The sequence below is a fragment of the Drosophila grimshawi genome, unplaced genomic scaffold (assembly GCF_018153295.1).
Source record: "Drosophila grimshawi isolate 15287-2541.00 unplaced genomic scaffold, ASM1815329v1 contig_311, whole genome shotgun sequence".
Taxonomy (NCBI): domain Eukaryota; kingdom Metazoa; phylum Arthropoda; class Insecta; order Diptera; family Drosophilidae; genus Drosophila; species Drosophila grimshawi.
The window spans coordinates 4029308-4045781 of record NW_025063098.1 but is presented as its reverse complement, the minus strand read 5'-3'; the positions used below and the strand labels follow the sequence as shown (position 1 = coordinate 4045781).

At 34.3% G+C, this 16474-nt stretch overlaps 2 protein-coding genes and 2 pseudogenes across 2 annotated transcripts; all 4 read left to right on the top strand.

The window, feature by feature from the left end:
* The first annotated feature begins 108 nt into the window (after window positions 1-108).
* LOC116805414 lies at window positions 109-1752 on the top strand (annotated as a pseudogene).
* Window positions 1753-3515: 1763 nt separating this feature from the next.
* LOC6563539 lies at window positions 3516-5124 on the top strand. The gene is made up of 4 exons (XM_032737159.2): window positions 3516-3816; window positions 3886-4379; window positions 4446-4812; window positions 4882-5124. The coding sequence occupies exons 1-4, from the start codon at window positions 3618-3620 to the stop codon at window positions 5076-5078; spliced, it is 1257 nt and encodes a 418-aa protein (XP_032593050.1). The 5' UTR covers window positions 3516-3617; the 3' UTR covers window positions 5079-5124.
* Window positions 5125-6051: 927 nt separating this feature from the next.
* On the top strand, window positions 6052-9581 carry LOC6563540 (annotated as a pseudogene).
* Window positions 9582-10183: 602 nt separating this feature from the next.
* LOC6563541 lies at window positions 10184-14597 on the top strand. Its single transcript, XM_001990428.3, has 5 exons — window positions 10184-10422; window positions 11800-12014; window positions 13293-13783; window positions 13855-14221; window positions 14280-14597. The coding sequence occupies exons 2-5, from the start codon at window positions 11807-11809 to the stop codon at window positions 14465-14467; spliced, it is 1254 nt and encodes a 417-aa protein (XP_001990464.1). The 5' UTR covers window positions 10184-10422; window positions 11800-11806; the 3' UTR covers window positions 14468-14597.
* Window positions 14598-16474: the final 1877 nt, after the last annotated feature.

The following is a 16474-nucleotide window of genomic DNA, read 5'->3' as shown; positions in this document are numbered from 1 at the left end:
GAATTCCATGAACTAAATCACACAAGAGAAAAGCTTTCTGACTATTCCGAAAAACCTTGGCATATTTGTGTATTTTTTAGAGAGGGCCGTTAAGCTTTATAATTAATTGCAGTAGTTTGTCGCTGGTCGTTTGTTGATGGCTTACGGGTGCGAGTATGAATAAATAGAGTGTGAAAGCTAGATAGATATTAGAAACGCGATATTCACTACGGAAAACACAACTGCGTCAATTGTGAACAACTCGACGGGTAATTTATTTAATAGATCAAAATGACGACTGAAGCAAAAACCGATCAAACTGCCAGCAAAGTGCCCGACTGGGTACAAGCCGATCTATTTGTGGATGTGTTGAAGGAATCGGTTAAGGGATTCTCCAAGATCAAGAGCTTCAAGGCCGCAGGCGGAACGGCTGCAGGTGAAAACTATGCGACGGTCATGTTGCGTGTCAGTATTGAAGTCGAACTGGAGGGTGAGTCATTTTACGAACTATATCTTATCACTTTCTACGATCCACTGTCTGTACGTGTGTCTGTCATAGATGGCAAGGAAAAGTCAGTTTCGTATATGCTTAAACTGCCTCATGATCTGGAGATGTACAAAAAGATGATGGAGAGTAACAATATCTTTGAGGCAGAGTTCAATATGTACAAAACAGTTGTGCCCGAGTTGGAGCAAATCTATCGTGATGCTGGTGTGGAAGTTAAATTCGGAGCCACTGCCTATGAGTTGAAGGGGGCGAAATCTGATTATATACTGCTGGAGGATCTGGCACCCAAAGGTTTCAAAAACACCAACCGCTTGGAGGGACTGGATCAGGCACACACTGAAGTTGCCCTGCGAAAACTGTCGATGTGGCATGCCGCCTCTGCGGTGCGTGTGGCCACTAAAGGTCCCTATTCAGATCAGCTTAAAGATGGTTTCTACAAAGAGGAACTACGACCAATGTTGACTGAGATGAATAACAATTTGCAACAGAACTTTCTTAAATGCTGTAAGTTGTACGATGGCAACGAGGAGTATATTGACCGAGTTGTAAGTAATGTAACATTAAATCTTTTTAAAGTCATTGTTAGTTTTAATATATTGCTTTGTCCATAGAAAGAGATGCAGTCTCAAATTACCGATCAATTGATCAAAATTAGTAAAATTGATGAAAATGATTTTAATGCACTGAACCATGGTGATTTTTGGAGCAATAATATGATGTACTCTCATGATTCATTTGGCAAAATCAAAGAAATCCGTCTTGTGGACTTTCAAATACCTAAATTTGGCACAGTAGCTCAGGATTTGTATTATTTCCTATTGTCATCTACAAAACTTGAGGACAAGATCGCTAAGTTCGATTATTATATAAAAATTTATCATGTGTCTTGCTGAAAATTTGAAGATACTAAAGTATTCAAAACAAGTGCCGACACTCCGAGAAATTCACTTAACGCTCTTTAAATATGGGATGTGGGGTAAGAAAAACATAAAATTTTATTTGATGAATGTATTTTTAATAACAATTACAATAATTTTGTAATCAGGCTACCTGACTGCATCAGGTGTGATGAGTGCCGTTTTGCTAGATCCTACGGGAATATCCAACTTTGAGAACTTTATCAGCGATTCCACAGAAGGCAACGATTTTAAAATGTTGCTCTACTCCAATCCACGCTATCGAAAACATATCCAAATCGTTATGCCTTGGTTGCTGAATCGTGGAGCCTTTGATGAACTAGAAAGATAGGAAATGTATAATTTATAAACATATGCCAGACAGTCGGCAAATGTTTATTTATTTTACCACTATCAATTCTAGTGAGTCATAGGGGAAATTAGGCTGGAACAAAATAGTGCATCGTGCATTGAACTCGGAACGGCATCGTAATGAAAAAAAAGAAAAATAGTCGAAGGTCAACAATTTTATTGATAATATTCGCGGAAAAGCGTAAGTCTGCAGAGCGCAGTTGGCTCTATCGAACTGAAAGCTTTCGATATTGTAAATAATTCAATAGAAATAATATAATCATAAAAACAAACAAATTGAACTTAATTACGGAAAATAAGTGAATATTAGATGATTAGTGTATCGAAGTTGTTTAATGTTTAATTAAATGTGTTAATTAAATATATATATATTTCACTTATTATTTATTGAGTTATCTTTATGTAAATAAATATCTTTATGTTAGTAAATAAACTTCCATTAAATTAAGTTATCTCACATGACAACAATTTTAAAGTTTCTTTTATTAAATTGCGGCTTAAAAAAAAGTATGAATTTCAATAAACAATAATATAAGATCGGAGCCGAAAATGTTAATCAAAAATAAACCGATATCGATAACCTTAATTTTACAGACCCGCGGTACTCTTCCTTCACACTCAACAAGTTAAGTGATCGAATCCTGGGTATATTTCATATTTACTTTTACCTCTCCAAAAGCTCTCCTATTTTTCAGCTCAGCGATTGATATGATCAAAGCAAATAATTGAACTGATTATTAATCGAAAATTAAGCCAATCCATTAAATAAAAATATCGTTAAAATATCTCCCTAAACAAAAAAGTTGTACTTGTACATAATTCACTTAGCATCTATCCTATATAATGTTCAGATTTGCTTCTTTTTCGACTTAAGGTGTATATGTCTAAAGCGAGTAGTTTTTTTCATAAAACAATTATAAATTTACTGAATAGTTCATACGAAGAAATACACATAAAATAAAGAAAAGCATGAAATAAAGTAAAACACATACACATTAAGAAATCGTCTCCAACATGAATGTAGAGATTAATATTAAAGAATATAACTAACTAAACAAGTAAGAGTGCTGTAGTGGGGTGAGCTCGGCTACGATATACCATAAGCCCATATGTTATATATATTCTAGTTGTTTTTGGAAAATTTATTTTTAAAAAGTTTTGCACCCAAATGTGAGCAGGTCTGCAAGTGCACTCATTTCTTATAGCAGAGCATTTTGGACCATGACTTCGATGTTTCTTGTCCGATCTCGACGAAATAGTTCATCATATGCATATACATATTATATATTAATTATAATGTTCTGCCTTTAAAATTGAGGCATTTATTGTTGATTTGACGGAGACAGTTATCGATAATGTGCGTCGAGTACCCGAGAACCTATATTCCAAATCTAGCTCTTTGCTACAGACGGACGGACAGACGGACATGGCTATATCGACTCGGCTGTTTCCACAAAATTGTGATACTGCATTTAATCAATAATACTTATAAACATACGTATTTCACAACATTCCAAATAATAAGCAATGAAAATATTACTTGTTATGGTCAATCACAAGTAAACTAGTTTTGAGCTCTGAGAGCCGTAAGAGAATTCCATGAACTAAATCACACAAGAGAAAAGCTTTCTGACTATTCCGAAAAACCTTGGCATATTTGTGTATTTTTTAGAGAGGGCCGTTAAGCTTTATAATTAATTGCAGTAGTTTGTCGCTGGTCGTTTGTTGATGGCTTACGGGTGCGAGTATGAATAAATAGAGTGTGAAAGCTAGATAGATATTAGAAACGCGATATTCACTACGGAAAACACAACTGCGTCAATTGTGAACAACTGGACGGGTAATTTATTTAATAGATCAAAATGACGACTGAAGCAAAAACCGATCAAACTGCCAGCAAAGTGCCCGACTGGGTACAAGCCGATCTATTTGTGGATGTGTTGAAGGAATCGGTTAAGGGATTCTCCAAGATCAAGAGCTTCAAGGCCGCAGGCGGAACGGCTGCAGGTGAAAACTATGCGACGGTCATGTTGCGTGTCAGTATTGAAGTCGAACTGGAGGGTGAGTCATTTTACGAACTATATCTTATCACTTTCTACGATCCACTGTCTGTACGTGTGTCTGTCATAGATGGCAAGGAAAAGTCAGTTTCGTATATGCTTAAACTGCCTCATGATCTGGAGATGTACAAAAAGATGATGGAGAGCAACAATATCTTTGAGGCAGAGTTCAATATGTACAAAACAGTTGTGCCCGAGTTGGAGCAAATCTATCGTGATGCTGGTGTGGAAGTTAAATTCGGAGCCACTGCCTATGAGTTGAAGGGGGCGAAATCTGATTATATACTGCTGGAGGATCTGGCACCCAAAGGTTTCAAAAACACCAACCGCTTGGACGGACTGGATCAGGCACACACTGAAGTTGCCCTGCGAAAACTGTCGATGTGGCATGCCGCCTCTGCGGTGCGTGTGGCCACTAAAGGTCCCTATTCAGATCAGTTGACCATTGGGTTCTACAAGGAAGAACTGCGCCCAATGTTGACTGAGATGAATAACAATTTGCAACAGAACTTTCTTAAATCCTGTAAGTTGTACGATGGCAACGAGGAGTATATTGACCGAGTTGTAAGTAATGTAACATTAAATCTTTTTAAAGTCATTGTTAGTTTTAATATATTGCTTTGTCCATAGAAAGAGATGCAGTCTCAAATTACCGATCAAATATACAAAATGAGTAAAATTGATGAAAATGATTTTAATGCACTGAACCATGGTGATTTTTGGAGCAATAATATGATGTACTCTCATGATTCATTTGGCAAAATCAAAGAAATCCGTCTTGTGGACTTTCAAATACCTAAATTTGGCACAGTAGCTCAGGATTTGTATTATTTCCTATTGTCATCTACAAAACTTGAGGACAAGATCGCTAAGTTCGATTATTACATCAAAATGTATCATGAATGCCTATTGGAAAATCTGAAGATTCTGAATTATTCAAAACATGTGCCTACACTCCGAGAAATTCACTTAACGCTCTTTAAATATGGCTTTTGGGGTAAGAGAAACAAATAATTGTAATTTATGAATGTATTTTTAATAACAATTACAATATTTTTGTAATCAGGTTACCTGACTGCATCAGGTGTGATGAGTGCCGTTTTGGTTGATCCTACGGAAACTGCCAACTTTGAGAACTTTCTCAGCGATTCCACAGAAGGCAACGATTTTAAAATGTTGCTCTACTCCAATTCACGCTATCGAAAACATATCCAAATCATTATGCCTTGGTTGCTGAATCGTGGAGCCTTTGATGAACTATAAATGTACACATTGATTATGTAATTCATAATACACATGCTAAATGGTCGATAAGTGTTTATTTTATTTCGGCAGTATCAGTATTACTCAGTAACAATTGCAAAGCGAAATTTCACCAGTGACCAGTTATTGTTTTGTGCAAAGATAACGCAATTGGCAAGTGTTAATCAAATAATGTTTTGTGTTGGGGCTTTAGTTTGGATTTTAATGGGAATTTATCAATCAGACAATGTCTATATAAGGAAGTAATTTGCCAATGGTCTAAAAACAGATAAGTAATAGATAAGTAGGGAAAACCTAAGTCAGCTGAGCTTTCTTGAAAGCTTTCAAACTGGAAATAGCTAACCACAACAAAACATATGTAACAGGTAAATAAATAAGCGGCTCCCAAAGATAATAATATAGTAGATATAAGCATGATAAGTTGGATGTATGAAATTACATAAAAATAGTTGAACGACCTACAACTAAACTTGAAGGTAAAGTTAATTATAATTTGTTATTTAAATTGATCAAATTAAACGCACAATTCGTCAACTCGAACAATGCGTGTTCACAAACAAAATATTTTAATACAAAAAGCAAAAAAATAGAAGCACTCTTAGGCGCACCGAAGAAAAAATACCCGCAAACTACCTTTTTAATTTGTTTAAAAAATCGTTTGATTTTGCCTACGGGAACTACATGTTAAAGAATTCTGATGCTGATAACGATTTTATAAATATGTTGGGAGCATAATTTACAAAGAAACAGCCGTGATCATACAGATGAAAGATATATATATGCATCCACTTTATGGGGATGGAGATGCCTCTTGTCAGAGCTCAACACTTCACGTCAAATTTATATTACCAGCTATAAGGGTATACCAAAAACTCGTTTGCCAAACGTACAAAGCAGAAAGCTTTCTATTCCAGTATACAGCCGGTCAATAAATAGAGAATCGTTAGAAGCCCATTGGCGAGCAACGGAAATACAACCGCGTCAAGCGTCACGCCTGCGTTATTAATTTAAATTGTTTATTAAAAAATAAACAAAATATGTCTGCCGACACAACAACCGATGTGACCACCAGCAAAGTGCCCGACTGGGTACAAGCCGAACAATTTGTGGACGTACTGAAAGAGTCGGTTAAGGGTTTCTCAAAAATCAAAAGTTTCAAGGTCAGCAACGGTGTGGCAGCGGGTGAAAACTATGCGACGATTATGTTGCGAGTGAATTTTGAAATTGAACTGGATGGTAATAAAATAAATACTGTATAAAAGTTAAAGAATATGTATTACATTTATATTTCAGATGGCAAAGAGAAGTCTATGTCGTATATGTTGAAGGTGCCACCATCAGACGGAAATGTTTCAGGCGATGGGAAATAATAATATCTTTCAGATAGAGCGCCAAATGTATAATATATATGTGCCCGAAATGGAACAAATGTATCGGGATGCCGGTGTAGAGGTGAAATTTGGTGCTCAACTCTATACGCTGAAGGATGTCAAGAGTGAATATGTTCTTCTGGAAGATCTAGCACCTAGGGGTTTTAAAAATAACAATCGGCTTGAGGGTCTGGACCAGGTTCATACAGAATCTGCTCTGCAAAAGCTATCGATGTGGCATGCAGCATCCGCTGTGCGGGTAGCGACCAAAGGAGCCTACCCGGAACATATAATGACTAGTTTCTACAAGGAGAAAAATCTTGCTATGATAAGGGAGATGAACAAACACAATACAGCGAAGTTTGTAACGTGCTGTGCCACATACGAGGGCAATGAGGAGTACATAGAGCAAATCGTAAGCAAGTTCTTATTTCAATTACATCTCATTCTTTTGAAAACCTTTGATACAGAGAGCTCTGCACCCCAATCTGACTGATGTAGTTTTTAAAAATGTCAAAGTGGATCCAAGTGAATTTAATGCCCTGAATCATGGTGACCTTTGGAGCAACAACATGATGTACTCACATGATTCTTTTGGCAAGATCAAAGATTTTTATTTGATTGACTTCCAGTTGCCAAAGTTTGGAACAGTCGCTCAAGATTTGTACTACTTCTTGGTTTCCTCGACAAAGTTCGAGGATAAGTTGACTAAATTCGATTACTATATTAAGTTCTACCATGAAAATCTAGCAAAAAATTTAAAGATCCTTAAGTATAATAAAATTCCCACATTGCGTGATATTCACATATCTCTCTTCAAAAATGGTTTTTGGGGTAAGTCTATCTGCTTATTTATAATGTAATCACAATACGATTTTCTCTTCCTTTCGAAGGCTATGCAACTGCTACCAGTGCTCTGAGCGCAGTTTTATTGGACCGCACGGAGGCCGCCAGTGTTGAAAAGATCCTCAGTGACTCTGCTGAGGGCAACGATTCGAAGACTTTTCTCTACTCCAATGCTCGCTATCGCAAGCACATTCAAGTAATTCTGCCTTGGCTCTACAATCGTGGTGCTATGGAGTATTAAACTTGACCAAAAATGGTCTTAAATTATTATATACACTGTTTTGGTTCCATAAGAGGTAAGGTTCACGAATTTTAATCGGCTACTTCAATCCATTGAAATTCACATTTTAGTATCGAAAAACTATTTATTCCCTGTACTTACATCAAACAAAATGTTAACCCAGGTTCTTAATAAGCATGTCAAACTAATAAACACTTTTATACTCATTCAAATATTTACACTAATAGTAACTAAAGAATTCATTAAGCCGAAACCGAAGCAACGTATCACAACAAATAAGAATTCACGAGAAACCAGAAACATAAATACGAAATTAGGTTAGCAAGATACACAGACACATATGCGTATACTTTAAAATAATCGGAAGAATCATCTCACAACAAACAGTAAAAATTCTCTCACCGGGAATTAGCGTCTTGCAGATACCCTAAACTTAATGCCTGGAGTAACTGGTAGTCTGACGCTTTCTGAGTTTTTTACACGATCGGTGTGGAATATGCAGAAAAATAAATCGCATGCTTTTATTGTTGTTATTTAGCTTTGTATAGATAAATGACCGAGTTGTTTACTATTTATCGATTTATTATCATGCGTATCGCAATATCAAACAAATGCTTGGAATATCTCTGGCCCTTTGTATTTGTTAGCAAGTCAAAATGCTGATACACAATCTTAGAGCTGTTTTTAAGCTTTTGTGAAGTGTTGTTGGCAGAAAAAGTCATTGAATGACTAGTAAAATAAGAACAGTGTAGGTGCTGGCAAAGACAGTTATACCAAAAACAAAACTGAGAAAAATTCTATTTAAATTTGAGTTCTATAACTATAACTAACTATATAAAAGATTAATCTAAGAGGTCATCAAATAAAAAAAAATTAATGGGTTTTTGTGATAACATATTAATCTACATTAAGTGTAAATTTTTAAAATACCCTGAAATCATTTGGAAATGTATGTAACAGGCAGAAGCATCTCAAACCAAATTATCCAGTAAACATATCTATTCTTGCTCAGTATCAAAAGACAAGCCATGTCTGTTCAACTGTTCGCCTATATTTTTAAAAGTCGCTTTCTCAGAGACTGTTAGAGAGCAAGAGACTTCAAATTTGGAATATAAATTCTCGTAGACCATACACAGGTCTAGTTTATTTTAATAATTATTGTTGAAATATGTTTGAAAATCGCATCAACGATTAATACTTATGTATCGTTTCATCGATTAATATCGAAGCTCGGGTCGCGCATGGATTATGTTTCTCTTTTGAATTGTATTCTTCTAAGTTAAGTTGCTCTCATTGCTTGAATCTTAATTTTGACTGTTATTTTCAACAATTAATATATAATTATACTTATTATTAGATAAATATATATTACCGATAGCAAAAAAGCCGACATTTTTAAGTCATAGCCTTTTCTTGGTAATGAATATACCTTGATCAAATAATCTATTCAAAATGTTAATCTACAGTCTGAATCGGAGTCGGAACATTTTAAGTTCTGATTCACTTTTCTGTATAATCATATTTTCTTCCAGTACAATGTATCTGGTGAGTTCAGCACTATTTATTTTGGGGATTCCAATTGCGTCGCTACAGCTCGATTGCAAATGACCTCATCTAGTTTCGGAGCTCCACGAAGCTTGATCTAAATTTAAATCATTCAATTACTTTATCATGTCTTATCTTGAGCAGCTCGTTGAGTTCCCAAATTTACTCAAGTGTCCACAAGCAAAGTTTCCAACATTGCTGAGAGTTCAATTCTTTGTTTTACTCGTGCAATGTAAACTAACGCGCTCTTCTATTTGCGCATTTCCTTTTGCTTTCTTTAGCTTTCCACACTGCCCTATTTTTGTGTCCACCAGTGTAACTCTATCTCGGAGACGGAGACTGCTGTGCTGCTTAGAACTTTTCCTGGAACTGCTCGTCGACATCATACCAATATTCCTTATCAGACTTGTATTATTCTTATGATTTACAATAAACTCATATGAACCATTTTAATGTAATAATCTAATCTAATAAATTAATCAAGTTTGAAAGTCAGTATGACTGAATTGGGTATTCATTTCGGGAGTTAGTATGAATGAATTGTGGATTATCCAAGGAAAGCATGCAAAGTCATTTTGAATAGAATTTTTGATAACAGAAGAGAGCACTAATGTTGTTAAGCTGGAAACTAAGCATATTCATCAAAATGTAAAATCAAATAAAAAATAATTGTTAAGCACTATATACGTAACAGATACATATAATATATGTATTTAGCAATAAGAACATATAACTCCATATATGTACGCAGTATTCATCATTTGTTGTATTACCAAAAATCTATAAACTTCTCATAACTTACAATAGTTTTGCTTTACCCATACGTTTGATGAAAGTATTATTCACAAATACTACTTTGCATATGTATTTGTATGTGTTGGAGTGTGTATGTATATAGATTGTTGTCTATCACATGTTTAAATGAATCACATTCGCGACACGAGCAGAAGCAATTAATAAAGAATCACCCAATAATTAGAGCGCAAAGCGAAAGAACGATAGGAGAAATACACGTAAATGGAGAGACTCGCTTTACCAACCAAGCCTTATCAATACAACAATTGACGACGCCCCATATCAAGTGTTTATTTTAAAATCATTCTCGTAGAGTTTGCGTGCGAGTGACGATTTCACTGGTGATTTTTTGCCGAACTGTATTACAAAATCAACTTGAATGGAACAGTGGTGATAAGAAATTTCTTTGGCTAATACCAAATAGGGACAAGCTGAAAGTCGCAAGTATCGCACGACCGTCATTTGAAATCAACCGTTGACCGAACTGCATTCGATCGTGCTAACAATTTATCCATCGAGCCTCTCATTTTGTCAATTAAGGAAAAAGGTTTGTGCCACATTCCATATTCGACTTTTCGAGTTGTTGATGAGAGAAGATCGAGTTGTTGATATAGAAGTCTCAACGTAAAGTTGCAACAAAACAAATTTGAATTGCAGTGTAGTTAGTAAAAAGATATATATCAAGAGTATTGTAAAAAAAAAAATATAGAGTGAATAAAAGTGAAGAATACTTAAATGCGATAGCCAAGATCATACGTAAAGACTCTTAGCATAAAATAAACCAAAATGCTGATTTCAATGTTGTTAAAAACTGACATGTGACCTGATTTATGTGTTGCGTCCCTTCTAATTATTGGCTTGATAATGACCTAATCAATATTGGAATACGTACAAACATATGTCAGTCGGTAAAAAACAATATTTGATAAAAATGTGAAAAGCAATTAATAACTGAATGTAATAGGGAAATTCTCGAATTTGGCTTGGCAACAATACAGAATTTTCTTTTTAGTATTTTGAAATAGCAACTCATGTAAGAAAGATTAATTTCAGCTCTGAGTATCATTTAGAAATATAACTAAATCCTGGACATGTTTGTTTGTGTTTGTATAGATACATTTTCTTACAGTTGTAGGATTCGTAGGATCTCGATCGACATTTACTACATATTTATATAGATTCTACAGCCCACAGTAGTCTATCTATTAGCCACACCGTAACATATGGCAATCTAAAGTAATAAAAATAAAACCTTTTATAATCATTATTATTGTCATTAAGGTCTAATAATATTATTAAAATACAAATATTTATTGCACTAATCGTTTACAGGGTCCTATTGAAATACATTTTCCTTATGCGTATTCTTCCTCAAATTTTTTATCAATACTCAGTTTTATCTTCACACAACATTGTACAAAAAAAAAATAGTATTGCTACTTATCTTATTAGAATAAATAGAAAATATGGTATTTGGCTAATAAAATACCATCAGAGTATTGTCTCCATTTATACGGCAGGTAATAAAGAGTTTGAGGTGTGCTGAAATCATTATAATAATTGACGAATTATAAAAATCTGGTTGAGACAAAAACAAATACAAGATTATAATTAAACTGCATATGGGCGTGACTGCACTTTAGAAAAGTGAACCATTAATGAATAAAAATGTAAGAATAGATTGCTTGGAACTGACGATTAAGAAAAGAAACTGATAATCAACTAACGTTTATAATGATAACAATAAAAATAGGCTTATACAATTTGGAAATTCTAGATTATTTCAATTTGTTATCATCAAAAAATACATAAACTGTTTGCTAAGCATAAATCAAACAGGGCAACAATTTATGGCAAAAGATTACATTTATTTCATTTCATTTCGGATCAATAATTCATTTGGATTTACTCCAATTTCTTGCAGTACTGAAATGTCAGAGGCCATCCAAACAAATGGACATGCTGAATCAACGGACACCAGTCTGCCATCCTGGCTACCTCGAGTCTCGCTGGAGAATGCGGTACGCGCCCAGATTGGCGACTTTGAGAAGATACTCTCCGTAAACCCGCAGTCCACAAATGCGCAGGAGAATTACTCTACACTGATGGTGCGACTGCTGGTGGAAGTGGAGCTGCTGGGTAAGTAGAATTGTCAAAGGAATATTTGCACAATAATAAACGCTAAGCGTCAATTTGAATTCACAGTGAAAACTTTAAGAGCGTCTCTCATATTTAATAGCGGGTATATTTTTCAGGTAAACTTTAATTATATAGAGTAAATTTATATACTAGTATGCATAGAGCATTAGTAGTTTATAGTATAGTAGAAGTATAGAGTAAAGCATTGCCAACTTAGGCCTATTAGTGCTGATGAAATAACTGACAAATAATTTAAGAAAATGATTTCTTCGATTATTTATATTACTCAATTTATAAATAAATTGATAATTGGTTTTAATGATTATTTACATTATAATAGTAAATCTATTGATTTAACTGGTAAACAGATAAAAGCTACACTCAGAAAAAAATCGTAATGAATTGAAGATATTCGCCATACTTTTGGAGCCAATTGTAATTCACCGTATTATCTGAATTTCTAAAACCAGGGTTCTTCTTTTCAGGCTAAATTTTTCTAACAATTAAGAAAAACGTGTCTAATTTCCAGGGTGCTTTTCATATGTTTACAAAGAACTGTAAGCTCAGCCGCAAAGTTGATCTTATTAATAATAATATAATTAATAATACGATTTTACGTCGATTCGAACTAAACTCTAATATGAGATCCAATCTAGTAAAATACTTAAATACCTATTTCTGAATTTCAGAAAGAATTTTTTCTTAAAATAAGAGTTTGCATTTCTAGCTTTTCTAATTTGTAGACATTTTTGTCTTATAATTATAAATTATTTTTAAAACTCTACGACGATTTTAATTGCAGGTCGATGTACAATTAGAGATTACGTAGCTCATTTTAATTATTATATTATATATAATTTCGTCAAATAAGCAAGCTTCCCTTAGAAATTTGATTATATTATTGACATTTTGATTGGTTGAGTTGATAAGGGTGTCAATGGGTGAACTATTAATGGATATGAACAGTGCACAAGAACATCTACTCAATGTGAGTTTATTTTAAGGCAAATGGTACAATAATTGCTTATGTGGATGAATCCAAATTAAAAAGTAGTCATTTTTTAGAGAACAGGCCATATCCCAAAAATCTATTGATTTAAAAAAGTGGTTCAATTTTGACAAAGTTATGATAGTCAAAAGATTGTATCCGATTCAAGGGGTATATATGACAAAGTAGGTAATAATTTAGAGAATGTGATAATTAAAATTGATCTAATATTGAGTAGTCTGTGATAAAACGATAATAGAGCAATAAACTTTTTTATATCCACATCACAGATCACAGCACCAAGAACGTCTCATTTGTACTGAAGGCTCAGCATAATAATGAAGTAATGGCCAACATACTCAATAGGCTACGTCTTTTCCAGAAGGAGGAGCAAATGTATCACAACATTCTGCCAAAATTCGAGAAACTCTATGCGGAGGCTGGCAAGCCCATACAATTTGCACCGAAGGCATATAAGATTGATCAGGATTTTGGCGTTGATTATGTGCTGCTGGAAGATTTGCGTACCAAGAGCTTCAAGAATGCCAATCGATTGGCGGGTCTGGATCTCGATCATATGCAGCACGTGCTCGAGAAGCTGGCTGCATTCCATGCTGCCTCCGCCTGCTACGTGGAGCAAAACGGTATGTTAGGGGAGGAGTTCACGGTGGGCGTGTTCAGTGAAGTGAATCGTCAGCTGCTTCAAGAGTTCAATGCCTCTGGCGCATTTCTAGCACAGCTCAAGAAATGGAAGAACTGCCAGAAGATCTATGAGAAGCTGGTAGGTTCACTAGGAAATATTACGTCAAGTATAATTTATAAAAAGTACGAAAATTATTCATTTTTCTTTAGGCAAACAGCGATGAGCATTTAGTGGATCGTTTGCTGCAGGATCAGCAGGTTTCAATGAGGGAGTTCAATGTGCTGAATCATGGCGATTGTTGGAACTTGAACATTATGTTTCAGTATGATGCCTTTGGCAAGATCAAGGAAACGCTTTTTGTTGACTTTCAAGTTGGCAAATATGGTTCGCCGGCAAATGATCTATATTATCTGATACTTTCCTCGGCGGCACCGAATATTAAAATTACCAAATTCGATTATATGGTGCGATACTATTTCGATCATTTGATTGATAATCTTAAGTTCTTGCAATACCATCGCCCCTTGCCCAAGCTGAAGAACTTGCATGCGGCTCTACTTCGCAATGGATTGGCGGGTAAGCATTCTAAATATATTCTATAGAGAAATTTATCTAATATTATTCACACTTTTAGCATATATGGTCGTGTCCAAGGTACTGCCCGTTGTCATGCTGGATAAGACCGACCATAATAATTCGGAGAGTTATCAGAATGACGAGTCAAAGGTTAAGGTCGCCATGTACACCAATCAGAAATATGTGCAGTTAATGACCGAAATTCTACCATGGTTGGATAATCGCGGTCTTCTCGACTGGAACTAATTAGCATTCCAACAAAGCAAATGCGAATGACTTTGAGTTATGATATGTACCCATGTATGGGATCATGTTTTGGTCACGCAATACATATAATGTATTATTATTATACGAAATAAAAGTATTGAGAACTATAGGAATACCCGAAATTTTGTCGAAACTCATGAAACCATTAACATTATGATTTTATGTTGAAATGACCTGCTGATTACATTATATTTTAGGCCAAATATAATTTCAAATGCTTTCTAACTTCACTTTCAAGTTGTCGTAGAAAAGAAAATGATGATAATAGATTCAGACAATTTGAAATAATAATAAGGCATTCAATCTTGAATGATACATTTTTCTCAAAAAAAAAAAGAAATATATAGATTTCATTTAAGTCATATTACTGTTAAGATTCGTTTTAATTAACTCCAAGAAAAAATGATCAATTTGATGAACTTCATAGAATTATTGAGTGGATCAATGAAGGGCAAAACTGATATTTAACTGTTAATAGCAGCCGTTTTTTTATTTGTTTATCTATTTGCATAGCAGATGCTAAGCAAACTTCTCATAAGAAAAACAAGATATGAATTTGATGAGGTTGTTAAGTTTGACAGAAGTATGATAAAAATTGTTCACTTATACACACAATGTTAGGCAGTTTATTTTTAATACGAATCGGCTCTGTAGTATTTGTTTTGCGCTTGCCAACTATAGAGTCTGATTCACAATGCTCGTTCTCCTCACTGGAACTGCAAATAAAGCACGTATTTTGTATGAGTGTATTATGTAATTGAAAATTGTTCAAGTCAAGTATGCCACTACTATCTAGGGGCTACGATAACTTCTAAGCAGAAAGAAGAACAAGCCACGCTTGAATAACAAAACCATTCGAGAGATATATTGAATTCTTATCTTGTAAAGTACCCTGATGGCTATAAAACTCAAGTTGTTTCGAGATATTTCTATGCCTGTAATTCAACTCTTATATATAAAAGAATAATTAACTAGCGTCATTACTTATATCATTTCAAACAGAGTACGTTGGTGGCGATAGTTAACAAATTGATTTTAAAAATGCGTTTGTATGCAAAAAGTTAAATAAACTAATGCATTCTAATGATATTTTTGTCATACCCAAAATGTGGACTATTTTCGTCCCATTATCGAAAGAAAAATAAAGGATACTATAAAGGTATGAATTGTTAAAAAAAAACTTGAGCTCGAGTGTAGGTATGTTATCTTTATCAATGATTTCTAAGGTAATAATGATCAGCTGAAGTCAACAACTACTTATTAAAAGAGCGCCAAATGCAAATATGTAAACAATTCATAAGGATTAAAGATCCCTGTGTTCTTCTTCCAATAGGTTGTTTTATTAAGCAGAAATAAGAAAGCACGGCTATCTTAATCTATGACAGATATAATATATAATATAATGAAGCCCATACCCCATCGACTCCGACTTTAGTACTGCCTGCAGAAAAATATTGGGATACATTCCAAGTTTCATCGAGATAACTTTGATAGACTAGTTCAACTGACTATAACGGCTGTCTGATGCTGATCAGGAATACATATACTTTATAGGGCTGGGAACTTATTCCTCCAATACATTCTAATATTCATTACAGAATTATAAAGTGATTAAAAAATGTTTTTATTGATTGAAAGTTCCATTGCCTTGGAGTCAAGGCTATTGAAATTCAAGTTTTAGTACTTCTGTCATCTGACCGAGAAACGTATTTTATTAGAATAGTCATATCAGATTAGTAAGATAACAATAGTATGTATATATAGTATATAGTATATACTATACAATAGTAATAATTTGTATGTAGAAAGCAGATAGGTTTGAAGTGCTGTGGGGCTCTATTGTAGCTGTATTAGGATAAGAATGAATAGTGTATTTATCATGTGTATATACAATAAAATGCTAGTCGCAATAATGTTAGTTTAAAACTTTTTTGAGGCTGATAAGTACTTATCTAGTTACAACAACTTAAAGATAATAATTTTGAC

What these genes read in the sequence shown, in the direction of transcription:
- LOC6563539 (XM_032737159.2), top strand. Translation starts at nt 3,618, where the DNA reads ATGACGACTGAAGCAAAAACCGATCAAACTGCCAGCAAAGTGCCCGAC. An exon ending in TATTGAAGTCGAACTGGAGG is followed by an intron (nt 3,817 to 3,885) that starts GTGAGTCATTTT and finishes TGTCTGTCATAG; the next exon opens with ATGGCAAGGAAAAGTCAGTT. An exon ending in AGGAGTATATTGACCGAGTT is followed by an intron (nt 4,380 to 4,445) that starts GTAAGTAATGTA and finishes CTTTGTCCATAG; the next exon opens with AAAGAGATGCAGTCTCAAAT.
- LOC6563541 (XM_001990428.3), top strand. Translation starts at nt 11,807, where the DNA reads ATGTCAGAGGCCATCCAAACAAATGGACATGCTGAATCAACGGACACC. An exon ending in AGAAGATCTATGAGAAGCTG is followed by an intron (nt 13,784 to 13,854) that starts GTAGGTTCACTA and finishes ATTTTTCTTTAG; the next exon opens with GCAAACAGCGATGAGCATTT. An exon ending in ACTTCGCAATGGATTGGCGG is followed by an intron (nt 14,222 to 14,279) that starts GTAAGCATTCTA and finishes TCACACTTTTAG; the next exon opens with CATATATGGTCGTGTCCAAG.